The 12,634-nt window shown below is 32.5% G+C and overlaps 2 protein-coding genes across 2 annotated transcripts; both read right to left on the bottom strand.

The window, feature by feature from the left end:
• Positions 1-729: 729 nt before the first annotated feature.
• On the bottom strand, positions 730-1,730 carry LOC142625909 (protein DMP2-like). Its single transcript, XM_075799663.1, has one exon. The coding sequence runs from the start codon at positions 1,663-1,665 to the stop codon at positions 1,048-1,050; it is 618 nt and encodes a 205-aa protein (XP_075655778.1). The 5' UTR covers positions 1,666-1,730; the 3' UTR covers positions 730-1,047.
• Positions 1,731-7,902: 6,172 nt separating this feature from the next.
• Positions 7,903-8,811, bottom strand: LOC142623193 (protein DMP2-like). The gene has a single exon (XM_075796589.1). It carries the CDS (start codon positions 8,751-8,753, stop codon positions 8,184-8,186), a length of 570 nt encoding a protein of 189 aa, XP_075652704.1. The 5' UTR covers positions 8,754-8,811; the 3' UTR covers positions 7,903-8,183.
• Between the last annotated feature and the right edge of the window lie 3,823 nt (positions 8,812-12,634).

Raw genomic sequence — 12,634 nt, forward strand, 5'->3', positions numbered from 1 at the left:
ATTAAATGATGACGTGACATTTAAAAAATACCAAATAATTTTTTTAATAATATTTTAATGGTCATGTCAGCACCATGTTAACAAGCAGGACACTTTGTTTATTAAGTATGAGGTTTCAATTAGTAGGTTGACCTTAGAGACCAAAATAAAATCGATTTTCTTTTTTTAGAGAGACGACGCTAGTAACGAAATCAATTTTAAAACCAAAATGAGAATTAATTCAAAATATAAGGACTAAAAGTATATTTTCACCTAAAAAAAAAAAAGTCAATCCTTATATAAGGATGCACACAAAAAATATACAAATGTTATTCATACATACACTTTTGTCTCTTTCGCTCTCTTGTTTTCCATATGTTTTTATTCTACCCTTATTTTAACACTAATAACAAGCCAATTGACTAAAGGTTGAAGCATGCTTTGGATTAATGGCTTATTTGATCATGACTACCAACAAAAATCAAAACCAACCTATAATGAAAGTTACACTAGGAACCGAACCCATATATAAAAAAGAATAAGAAAAAAGAGAGACCATATATAAATAGAGAGAGGGAGAGAGATTTCATCAAAAAGAGAGAGAGAGAGAGAGAGAGAGAGAGAGAGAGAAGTACAAACATATGGGATATTTCAAACCTTTTTTTTCCCCTATATCAAACATGAATCCTACATTCTTACTTCTTACGTCTACTATATGGAAATGTTCTTCCAGGCCCTTTTGAGACCCAATTTCTTTCACGAATTGAACCAGAACACCCATTGTTAGAAGGGATAAAAGTACAAGTGCAATTTGACTTCAAGGGCTAGCAAACATATACATACATATATATTTGTGTGTAACCTTTATACAGGGAAACAAGAATACAAGGCAACAAATTCAGAATAAGAAAAAACCAAAGAAACCATTCTCAAACCTGCTAGGAAACATAAGGGCTAGGAAACAAATACAGACATGTATGTGTGTGTAACCTTTATACAGGGAATCATGAATATAAGGCAACAAATTCAGAATAAGAAAAAAACCAAAGAAACCACACTCAAACTTGCTTAGACTTTCGTCAAGGATACTTCGCCACCACCAGACTTGGAAACCTGTGAAGAGTCAGTACCTGAAGGGTATCCAATTCCATGGCGGTTGTTAGGGAACAACATGAAAAGCCCACTAGAAACCACGCCAACAGCTGGAGGAAGCACCTTGAGCAAAGTCTTCTCCGACGAATCAGACACCGGATAGAAGCAACCCACAGTTTTTTGGTCCATAAGCACTAGAACCCCAAACACAGTCAGTGCAAAAAGACCATGAACAAAGTCCCCAAACCGAAGCTTATAGGCCGATAAGTCCACGTTCTTAGAGTCTTCCGAGGTCCAAAGGCCCTTCGATGTTACAATCCCATAGTGAGTTTTCCCATCATCTCCAACGTAACTATCAGTGAATGAAGAAAAGAAGCAAGAAAAGCCGCTCACAGCGACAAGAATGGCAGTGAGGTACTTGTAGATGGTTGTAGTGCAGTGGCCATTGTTGGATAGGGCAGGGCTGAGGAATTGGTACAAGAAGACTGTACCAGTTGGGAGGAGCCTAATAAGGTTGCCTAGCCCTGATAGTGTTTTGTCTTTGATTGTTGTCTGAGACGACTGAGATATTTGCTTGGACTTTGAGGCATCCATTTGGGAATGTTTTGGTGAGTTTCTAGTGTTTGCTTTTTGGTTATGGAAGTTGCAAGTAGCAACTAACTTTTGGGGTATTTATAGAGCAATTGAGCTGATATAGAGACTAGAGAGAGCTTTCATGATTTGGTCTGCTTAGAATTGAAGAGAGAGTTGGGTAGCTAGCGTTGCCTTTACTTGTGGGAATACCTAGGGTGAGTTCATGGGCGGCAAAAAGTATTATACATGCTACATCGCATTCACGTCTATGTAAAGTTTAAGATTACACACTTTCATTCTTTTTTCCTGAAGATTACACACTTATATGAGATGAGAAGAATAGTGATACTTACACTTGTTAATTTGATATATATATATATATATATATGTGTGTGTGTGTGTGTGTGTGTGTATATAAAAGATGAAAGGAGCTTTTATATCTCACATCCATTTTTTTTACGTTCACACTTTTAAAATATGTAATCAGTGTATTAATTATATGGATATTGTATTAAACTATGGAGAAATGAGTGTAAGAGAGAATTTTCTCAAGATGAAAGTATGTATGTGGTATCTACACATATAGATTACATGTAAGTATGAATGTGGTGTAGCATGTATAATTGTTTAAGAAGGAAAATTTTTATTTCCCAATTTCAATTGAGTTTAATTTACATTATATTTTGTATAATAATGAAAATTTTATTTAATTTGTTTTGTTAATTTTTAGTTAATATTTTTCAAATTGATTTTATCTACAACATTTTTTATCAATCCAAGCTTAAAGAATTTATTCTGTTACACTTATAAACAGTACTTCAAACCCCTCACACATTAAACCCCCACCACTCGATCAGGTGGTAAAAGTGTCACTTGGAGCTCTATCTAGCTATAGCTAAATCAATCTAAATCAATCTTGGTTGACCAAACATGCAGTTGTAATATTTAATTTTTTGGGTGAACCAGTTCAAAGCTCTGTCTAAGCATATACTTTGAAAAAGCGTGTGGGGGAAACCTATATAAATTCTTCTTTATACAGACAAAAAAAAGAGTATAAAATAGGTGCCTCTGGCCCATATATACTTCGTACATGAAATTATTAAAATGATGTTGTTTTATTTTAGTGCTTGACGTTAATATGTACATTAACTCTTATCCAGAAGAAATGGGTGAATTAATGCATGTCCAAGACGCCAAGTGCCATATGCACGCTGTGTTCAATAAACGTTGCTTTCTCTCATAACTAGAAATGACTAAAATAGTTCATCAAAGTGGCATCTAAATCTGTTTCTTGTTTTATTTAGACTTATCTCATGTTCAACATGCTTGTTGGAGATATAGTGTCAACAAACGTGGAGAGAATTTTAACCATGGAGGGGTTTCCTGAAAATGATAGACTAATATATCTATTAGCAATAAGGTTCAGCTACTATAAGGTAGAAAGTACGTACATTACGGACTCAGATTAAAAAAAAAAAAAGTAATACATTATACAATTTTGAATTGAACAAGAAAGGTTATTTTCCGTGGTAGTTAGATGGTCTTGATTGATTATAACCTAACTAAGTTCCACCAGGAAAACCTAGCTACTCATGCAGTTCAGCTTCAAGAAAGCTTTCTTCCACACTCTTGCATAATCTCATTCATAGGCATGTTTGTACTTGTCAAGAGAATGCTTAATTTTCTCAGTGTGTTTATTTTCTTTGTTCTTTACCTTATCCCTCCATAGACTTCGTTTCGTTGACACATATGATCACGTGCTTTGACAATCTTTGTGGCTCTTTAAATTGTTTGTATTTTAGTGTTGGATTGTGTTTCTAAAAATGTTTAATTTTTTTCTTTCGGGCTCATACAGAATATCATAATTTTTCTTATATTTTTATATAAATATTAAATAAAAACTTTAATTCATCCCTTTAAAATATTAATATATAACAAATAAAAATCAACCTAATGTACAACTGCATTTGAGCAAGTCGGTAAGACGGGGATGGCAAAAAGATAATGTAATCAAGAGCAATTTGATACATTTGGGGAGCTTAGGGGAAAACTAAGTTGACTTTAAAAAAAAATTAAAATATTACTTAATCTTTATTGTCTTGTTTTTTTAGACGCAAAATTACTTATTAAATTTTTGCTATCTTGCTTGTTCTACTAACATTTAGTATTTTTTTAATCGGTAATATAATAGGAATAATACATTTATTTAAAAAGAAAAGAAAAGAAAAAGAACTAGCATCCACAAAATTAACTATGACATATTTTCATTGTTATTCTTTTATTTCTACAGTCTTTTCTTTGTTGACTTGTTGTATCCAATTTTTTCTTTAATAGAATGAAACATATTTCACATTTAAAAAAAAATGTTTACATTATACTTGCAATATAAATTTACATTTTAGACACATGAAAAGTAAAAAATGTTGTTTGCAAATGTGTACAATATTTGCCATTTTTTATGTGTCTACAATAGAAATTAACATTGCAAGTATAATATAAACATATGAAGGCCCTAAAAAAAATGACAGAATGTGGTGAACCAATTAGCATAATGTAAAAGCTTACTAATTCAAATGTTGTGAAATTTTTTGTTTATGTAGCATTGCTCTTATTATTTATTTATTTTTAGAAGTGCTACATCCACAACATACAAATCCTAGTTAAGTTTTTACTAGTTTTAATTTGAACTTGCCACTGATTTTTTTTTTTTTTTTGCTTACCAGTAATAGCCAGCAACAACCTGCTACTTAAGATTTGTTACGAAAGTGTTGTAAAAATATTGTGGATGTAGCATTTATCTTTTTTTTTTTTCCCATTTTTCATTTGATAAAAAATTGATATTCTATTCATTAAATAATATTTCAGCTTAATTAATACTATTACAATGAAAGAAATAATTATATTGGTTAAAATTTGGAGGTCTTTTTTCTACTTGGGGACCTTAGGCAACCGCCTCATTTGCCTATACTATTAAGCCGGACCTGATCAGTGTAATGAGTGATAGAAAAAACAAAAGGGAAATAGGATTTTCTCATATTCAAGTAATTGAAGCTGCTATGAAGCATATGGGAGAAGTCAAGAAATATGTTTAGCAATGCTAAAAAATACATTTGGCAAGACTAAATGAATATATATTTGTCAATGTGAAAGTTAATATATTAAGCACTAGACCCATACCAATATATATGTTAAGAAATGTCAGATGAAGATGTGTAGCAATATATAAAGAGAGTAAGATAAATAGAAACTTGTCTTCTTCTTTTTTCTTTTTTGATATTGATCTTCATAGGGTTTAGAAGAGAAGGGTCATGGGTGGTTGATTTGAAGGGCTAAGTTGATAGAAATCATTGGGGTTCAGAGAGGGGCAACCACCCAACCATTCACTTGTCTTAATTACAAGTGAACATAATTCTTTCTCGACGGAAACAATCATGAGGCACATACAATAAGTCAAGCCACAAGAGAAACAATTAGCTACATCAAATTAAGTCATACACACATTTTATCCACACAAAAAAAAAAAAAAAAAAAAAGTCATAAACATCATGGGACTTTTGAATGCATTACTTTATGAGGAGGAAATTACACAATCTACACAAAGTATTAGTTAGTGTAGGGTCAATGGGCCCGTAATCTATGTAGGGCCGGCCCAAGAGTACTCGTAAAGTGAAAGGTCCAACCCGAAAGTGTTAATTAGCTCAAGGATGAGGAACGTCCGTCTATGAGACAAGGGGGGAAGAGAAGGAAGTCATAGCTGGTCACAACATTCCAAAGTAGTGTGTCCGAGGATGGAAATGTCCTCGGCCACATATAACCGAGGACGGAAATATTCTCGGCCATCTGTAGCTGAGGTGGGAAAGGGAGATCTGGCAGTACAAGGGTGTCACCCTTGAAAATCCTGAGCGCAAAGATGTGAGGTAAGAGATGAGAAGGAAGGATGTAAAATATCTAAGATAAAGCTGCTACCACCGCATTAAAGCCTCTGCAACTCCTTCTCTGGCCGCATTAATGGGGAAGTGATGCTTGAATATTGTAATTCAGTCTTCCATCTATTGCCAAAGACTTGAGGGGAAAAGTTGATGGGACAAGTATCCAAATGGGGACTTTGATCCACACGTGGAAGATGAAGACGAGAAGAAGGATGATATAAAATGGAAGGAAGAGCAGAAAAGGGGGGGAGGACGAAAAAGCTAGAGACACTGAAAGATAATTAAAATGATCCTTGGCCTTTGTCTGGAAGAGGAGAGAGTGATGAAGTATAAGTGTATCAATTGAGCCTAATTTTTACGCCTTTCAGTATTCATAAACCTAGATTTGAAGACCACTCTTTATCTATTTTATTGTTTTGGGCTCATTGGGCTAGTTCCTTCCGTATTATTGGAGACAGGTGCAATTTGTGTTCTTACAGTTAGCATATCTGGATAAATAACCTTTTCAATTCGCTAAATCCAAAACCAACCCTCACTACAAGTCAAGAAATCACACAAACCCGCTCCATTCTCTAAATTTATGGTGAACCCATGAAACCATATCACACTTAGAACGAAGACCTCCAAAATCTCACAAAAAAGCCCATTTCAATTCACGAAATCCAAACCCAACGTTGACCAAAACTAAAGTGAAATTAATTCTAATTAATCAAATTAAAGACTAATCAAAATTGTAGATTTTAGTTAGCTCAACAACTTAAAAAAAAAAAAAAAAGATCAAAATTAGCCTCCCATAATCACTCTAGTTTATGCCATGTTGTGTAAGAATTTGCGTAAACTGGAAAATAGAGAGTACTTTCTTTTCTAAAGTAAATGAAGCTAAAACTAAATGTGTGATTCTCAAGCTCAACCACCCAGGTTTGTGCTTTTGACATAAATGACTTCTAAATCAAACCAAACAAAGGCATCAAGAACAGAGCTCTCAAAAGTTATAAGAAAGGTTATAATACAAAATTTTCAACATTCTCTCAAAAACTCAAAGAGTTTTTGCTGTTTTTGTTAGTTGATTCAATGTACTGGTTTTTTATGGGTGGGGTGCAATACTATCTCAATTGGCTAAAATTGAGAGTAAAAAAAATTAAGTTTCAATTTCTCAGCTTCTTAATTAAAAATATTAAAAAGTTAATTTTTTTTTATTTAAGGGTTGAGATTGAAAGTTAATTTTTTAACTTCCAATCTCAATCATAGGTATTGCACGACTTCTCAATTTATTTCTTCTGCATAGCCTAGAAATACTCCATTTCCCGCAAAAGATTCTATAAATATTAAATTACTATAACCACTATTACTTTATAAGACACTAAACATGGCCTGACCTCCTATTTTATAGCTTAAACAAGGTCTTCCTCAGTTATGACATGTTATTTATTGGAAAATAAATAAATAATTAAATAGGCCTGAGGAGGAATAAGAAGGGCTTTCAAGCATGCATGCATGCACGCACAAACTAACCCTTAAAAGAGTAATATTAGAAATTAGAACCACAAGTTTGATCACAACTTATTCATTTGGTAAGTTGTGAGTGGTAAAGTCGTGGACTCATGTGGATTCACCACTTTTACCCTTCCACTTACAACTCGTCACATGAACAAGTTGTAACAAAAGTTGTAATCTTAACAGTTTTTCTTAATAGTGTTGAATAGCCCAAATCAGCACATCTCAATATATAGACCTAGTGACAAGATCCATCCCATGATTTTCTTCTAGATTCTTTTTGTAAATGAAAATGAAAAAATTAAGGGCTTCCGCTACCATATAAGCTCCGTAGACCGAATTCATAGCATTCTTATCCTTTATAGCCTGGAGTAATATATCTCTAGTTGTCAACATGTTTCTAATGATCTCTAGTTGTCAACATTTTTCTAATAACAAGCTGTTGTAGCCTTTTGATATTATGTAATTAAAATTGTTAAATATGATAGATAAATATAAAATTATGTGAGTTAATATAGAAGATAAAGAGCTAATGAAATATTTAATATATCCCATGTTAAAATTGAGAGAGATTCTTATATTGTTTTTAAGTTCGATGATTAATGGACTGAAATGTATTGAACTAGAGATTAAACTAAATACATGTACAAGAAAGAAATACAGGGGTGCTAGTATTGATTTCTTTGTGCGGGTGTGGTGTATCCCTAGCATTTTTTTTTTAATGGATTTCTTTCATACGTTTGTTTTTTTGATATACCGATAATTAAAGTTACACTAGGAGCCCAACCCATATATAAATAGAGAGAGAAGGAGAGAAAAGTACAAACATGTGTGATATCAAACATGATTTCTACATACGTCCACTATAAGGAAATATCCTTCCCGGTCCTTTGAGACCTAATTTCTTTCACGAATTGAACCACAAAGAAGATAAAAGTACAAGTAGTGGAACTTGGCACAAAAGGGCGAACGAACATATACATACGCGTATATACAACAGGGAAACATGAATATAGGGCAACAAATTCAGAATAAGAAAAAACCCAAAGAAACCATAATCAAACTTGCTTAGGCTTTCGTCAAGGATACTTCGCTACCACCAGACTTGGAAACCTGTCAAGAGTCAGTACTTGAAGGGTATCCAATTCCATGGCGTTTGTTAGGGAAGAACATGAAAAGCCCACTAGAAACCACACCAACAGCTGGAGGAAGCACCTTGAGCAAAGTCTTCTCCGACGAATCAGACACCGGATAGAAGCAACCCACAGTGTTTTGGTCCAAAAGCACCAGAACCCCAAACACAGCCAGTGCAAAAAGACCATGAACAAAGTCCCCACACCGAAGCTTATAGACCGACAAGTCCACGTTCTTAGAGTCTTCCGAGGTCCAAAGGCCCTTCGATGTTACAACTCCATAGTGAGTTTTCCCATCATCTCCAACGTAACTATCAGTGAATGAAGAAAAGAAGCAAGAAAAGCCGCACACAGCGATAAGAATGGCGGTGAGGTACTTGTAGATGGTTGTAGTACAGTGGCCATTGTTGGATAGGACAGGGCTGAGGAATTGGTACAAGAAGAGTGTACCAGTTGGGAGGAGCTTATTGAGGTTGCCTAGCCCTGATAGTGTTTTGTCTTTGATCGTTGTCTGAGACGACTGAGAGAATTGGTTGGACTTTGAGGCACCCATTTGGGAATGTTTTGGTGTGGGATATATTGTAAGGGATGGGTTTAAGAATAGTGTTTGTTTTTTGGGTTATGGAAGTTGTAAGTAGCAACTAACTTTTGGGGTATTTATAGAGCAATTGAGCTGATACAGAGACTAGAAAGAGCCTTCATGATTTGGTCAGCCTAAAATTAATTGAAGTGAGCGTTGCCTTTACCTGTGAGAATACCTAGGGTGAGTTATGGGCGGCAAAAAGTATTGTGTTATGGATACATGCTACATCGCATTCAAGTCTACGTAAAGTTTACAATTACACACTTTCATTTTTTTTTTTTTGTTGCTGAAGATTACACACTTATATGACATGAGAAGAATAGTGTTACATACACTAAGTTGATTTGTAATATATAAGATGAGAGGGGCTTTTATCTCTCACATCCACTTTTTTCATGTCTACACTTTTAAAATATGTATAATTAGTGCATTAATTATGGATAATGTATAAAGATATGGATGTAAAATGAGTATAAGAGAGTATGTATGCAGTACTTACATGGCAAACCGATGGGTTGGATTGGATTCAAGTCGGGTCGATCGGGTTGCGGGTCAAATAGGTTACGGGTTAAAAATGGGTCATTCTAAGCGGGTTAAAACGGGTTGCGAGCTGGGTCGGGTTGACTCATATTTTTCATGTGATTTTTTTTTAATAAAGAAACATGTATTTGTCATTTGGAAAGTCATGCAACAAATTACTTAATGTAAAATACATTACTTTGAATTCACTACTTATATTAAGAATGAACTCAATTAAACTTATTAATACTTATTTAATAATTTTAAAATTATACGAATCCTAACATTGCTAACTTAAACAAAATAATACAAAGTAAAACAAATATACAAGTTTTATGTCTATACAATATCAACATCCCAAAATATAAAGCAAAATTACAAATGACTTATTGGATAGCTCATTTGACAAAGAATAAAAACGTATAAGAAATTTACAATCTTGAAAATTAATTTTATAATATATTATCAATAGTAGTTAATACTCTATTTCAATTTGAGAATATAAATTAAAATTTGATTGTTTACTTATTTATAAATAATATCTTTTATGAATATCATATCATTGTTAAGCAATACACATTTTAGGAAATATCATAATTTATTTTGAAAATTCGTTTATTTTGGACATAAATTAATAAAAAAATAGGTCTAAGCATTCATAATTGATACTAATTTGATACTTTGACTTCACTATTTTCATATTTATGAATATTTTTCACACATGTCTAAATTTTAAATTTATGTTTTCAACTTTACTAGTAACCAGATTATCTTGGAATGTACTTTGTTATTTGATATTTAAAAATCTTTATTCATTACAGAATATTCAATTATTCATCTTTCAATTAATTTGCATGTAGTTATATAAATGTCTCAATTGTTTCCTTAAAACTCACAACAAACAATTAAACCAATATTGTCTTTATTTTAAAATTTTTTTTTTATCCAAAAACAAGTTTTGAAAATGGCTCGGGTCACGAGTTGGGTCACAAGTTGAGTTAGGTTGACCCACAAAAAACACGAGTCGAGTCACGGATCAAGCCGTTTTTGCTTTAAACCAAAAAAATCAGATTTGAGTTGGGTATTTTTTGAATCTGGTCGTGTTGAGACAGAAAATTCTAACCCATTTTGTCATGTCTAATTTACACATATAAATTAAAAGTAAGTATGAATGTCGTAGGTGTTGCATGTATAATTGTTATGAGAAAGGTAAATTCACTCAGGTGGGTGAAAATGTCACTTGGAGCTCTCTAGCTAAATCAATCTTTTTTTTTTGAGAAGGTGGCTAAATCAATCTTGATTGACCAAACATGCAGTTATTTTATTTCAATTTTATTTAAAGAATGATATCCAAAGCTTTGTCTAAGCATAAAATAATCATTTAAATTCATTTGACCCTTAGCTCCAGGTGAAAGTGTCATCACTTGGAGGTTTTTTTTTTTTTTTTTTTTTTTTTTTGAAAACGCATTGCGTTGGATAGGCATCCGGCATATAATGTAACGTGCAAGTTAATTTAAAAGGCGGTGGTTCCCATTTATCATAATTATTATCAATCTTTCACTCTATATATAATATTACCACTCCAATTTTCTTAATATATTCATTTCTTTGAAAGATAAAAAAGCAGAAATGAGGAAAAACAATCAAAGAACTAGGGGCAAATGAATTTAAATGATTACTTTATGCGTATTATGCCCGACTTTTTTTTTTTTTTTCTCTCTTTTTATTACCCTAAGTAAACATTTAATTTAAATCAAACTTTTTTTTTTAAGATTCCAGTTAGCTCAACTGGTAAAGTTTTTTATGGTTGAATAAGAGATTTGGGGTTCAATCTTTGCTTACATCAAAAACCAATTGTTGTCTTGATCAGATGATAAAAAGTATTATCAAGAGCGAACGCTATTAGTTGAAACTTTCTTTAAAGAAAAAAAAGTATATACCTTCATAAAGCGTGTGGGGGAAACCTATATAATTTCTTCTTTATACTATCAAAAAAATAAAAAATAGGCGCCTCTCGCCCATACTTCGTACATGAAATTATTAAAATTATATATGTTGTTTTAGTGCTTGACGTTAGTATGTACATTAATTTAGTTCACATTTTAATACATCTATTCCGATTTCTAAGGATTGCTTGAAAATTTTTGTACACATTAATAACCTTACCCTGATATTCTTATAGGTGCAAACTGATTAGGACAGTCTATTCAATCTACGTAATGCTTTATTTCTTTATTTTCCTGGTCAAATAATCAACATTAATTTTCATACTTAATTAGTTGTATAAAGTGTTCATTATCCAGAAGAAATGGGTGAATTTCAGTATAAAAAATAAAAAGAAGAAATGGGTGAATTAATGCATGTCCAAGACGCCAAGTGCCATTATATATGTTATGTTCAATAAACGTTGCTTTCTCTCATATCTACAAATGACTAAAATAGTTCATCAAATTGGCGTCCAATCTATTTCTTGTTTTATTTAGACTTATCTTATGTTCAACATGCTTGTCAGATAGATATTTTCCACAAATGTGGAGAAAATTTGAACCATGGAGGGGTTTCCTGAAAATGATAGACTAATATATCTATTAGCAATAAGATAGGTTGATCACCATAATGTACCTTATTATTTAAAATATCTAGCATAATGTCCTTATTTTGAAACTATTAAGCATTGTGTCTCTGTTTTGAAACTCGATTTTCTAAAAATCCAATTCTAGGTAAGTTCAATCAATTAAATTATTAAAAAAATTTAAGTGGAACTCGACATTGCTAATGTCGAGTTACAATTAAAAATATACACATAACTTGATTCTGAAGATATCGAGTTTTACACAAAACTTGATGTTGATAAAATCGAGTTTAAAAAACAGAGGTATTTTGTTAAATAGTTTCAAAACATGAGCGTTTTACCGCATAGTTTTAAAATTAGAGGTAAATGCCCATTTTTCCTCATGTTAATAGTCCAATTATGTTGTTTAAGCCAAACAATGCTATTTTCGACAAGAGTTGCTATGATTTGAATTTGACATTTTAAATATGATGCTATACGGTAGCATGCGAGTACATACTCTATGGACTTAGCAAATAAATAAATAAATAAATTACAACGTACATTATACATATGTGAATTGAACAAGAAAGGTTATTTTCTACGGTAGTTAGATGATCTAAATTAAATACCTAACTAATTAAGGGTCTGTCACTGCAAGAAAATTGAGCTATTGTAGTGGGTTTTTTGCGACGGTTGTGAAAATTGCCACTATATGTCACATATAGCGGCGCTTTTTTAGCCTACCACTGGAGATGAGATATATTCCGGTGTTTCATTG

This window comes from Castanea sativa, chromosome 2 (genome assembly GCF_040712315.1).
Source record: "Castanea sativa cultivar Marrone di Chiusa Pesio chromosome 2, ASM4071231v1".
NCBI classification, from domain to species: domain Eukaryota; kingdom Viridiplantae; phylum Streptophyta; class Magnoliopsida; order Fagales; family Fagaceae; genus Castanea; species Castanea sativa.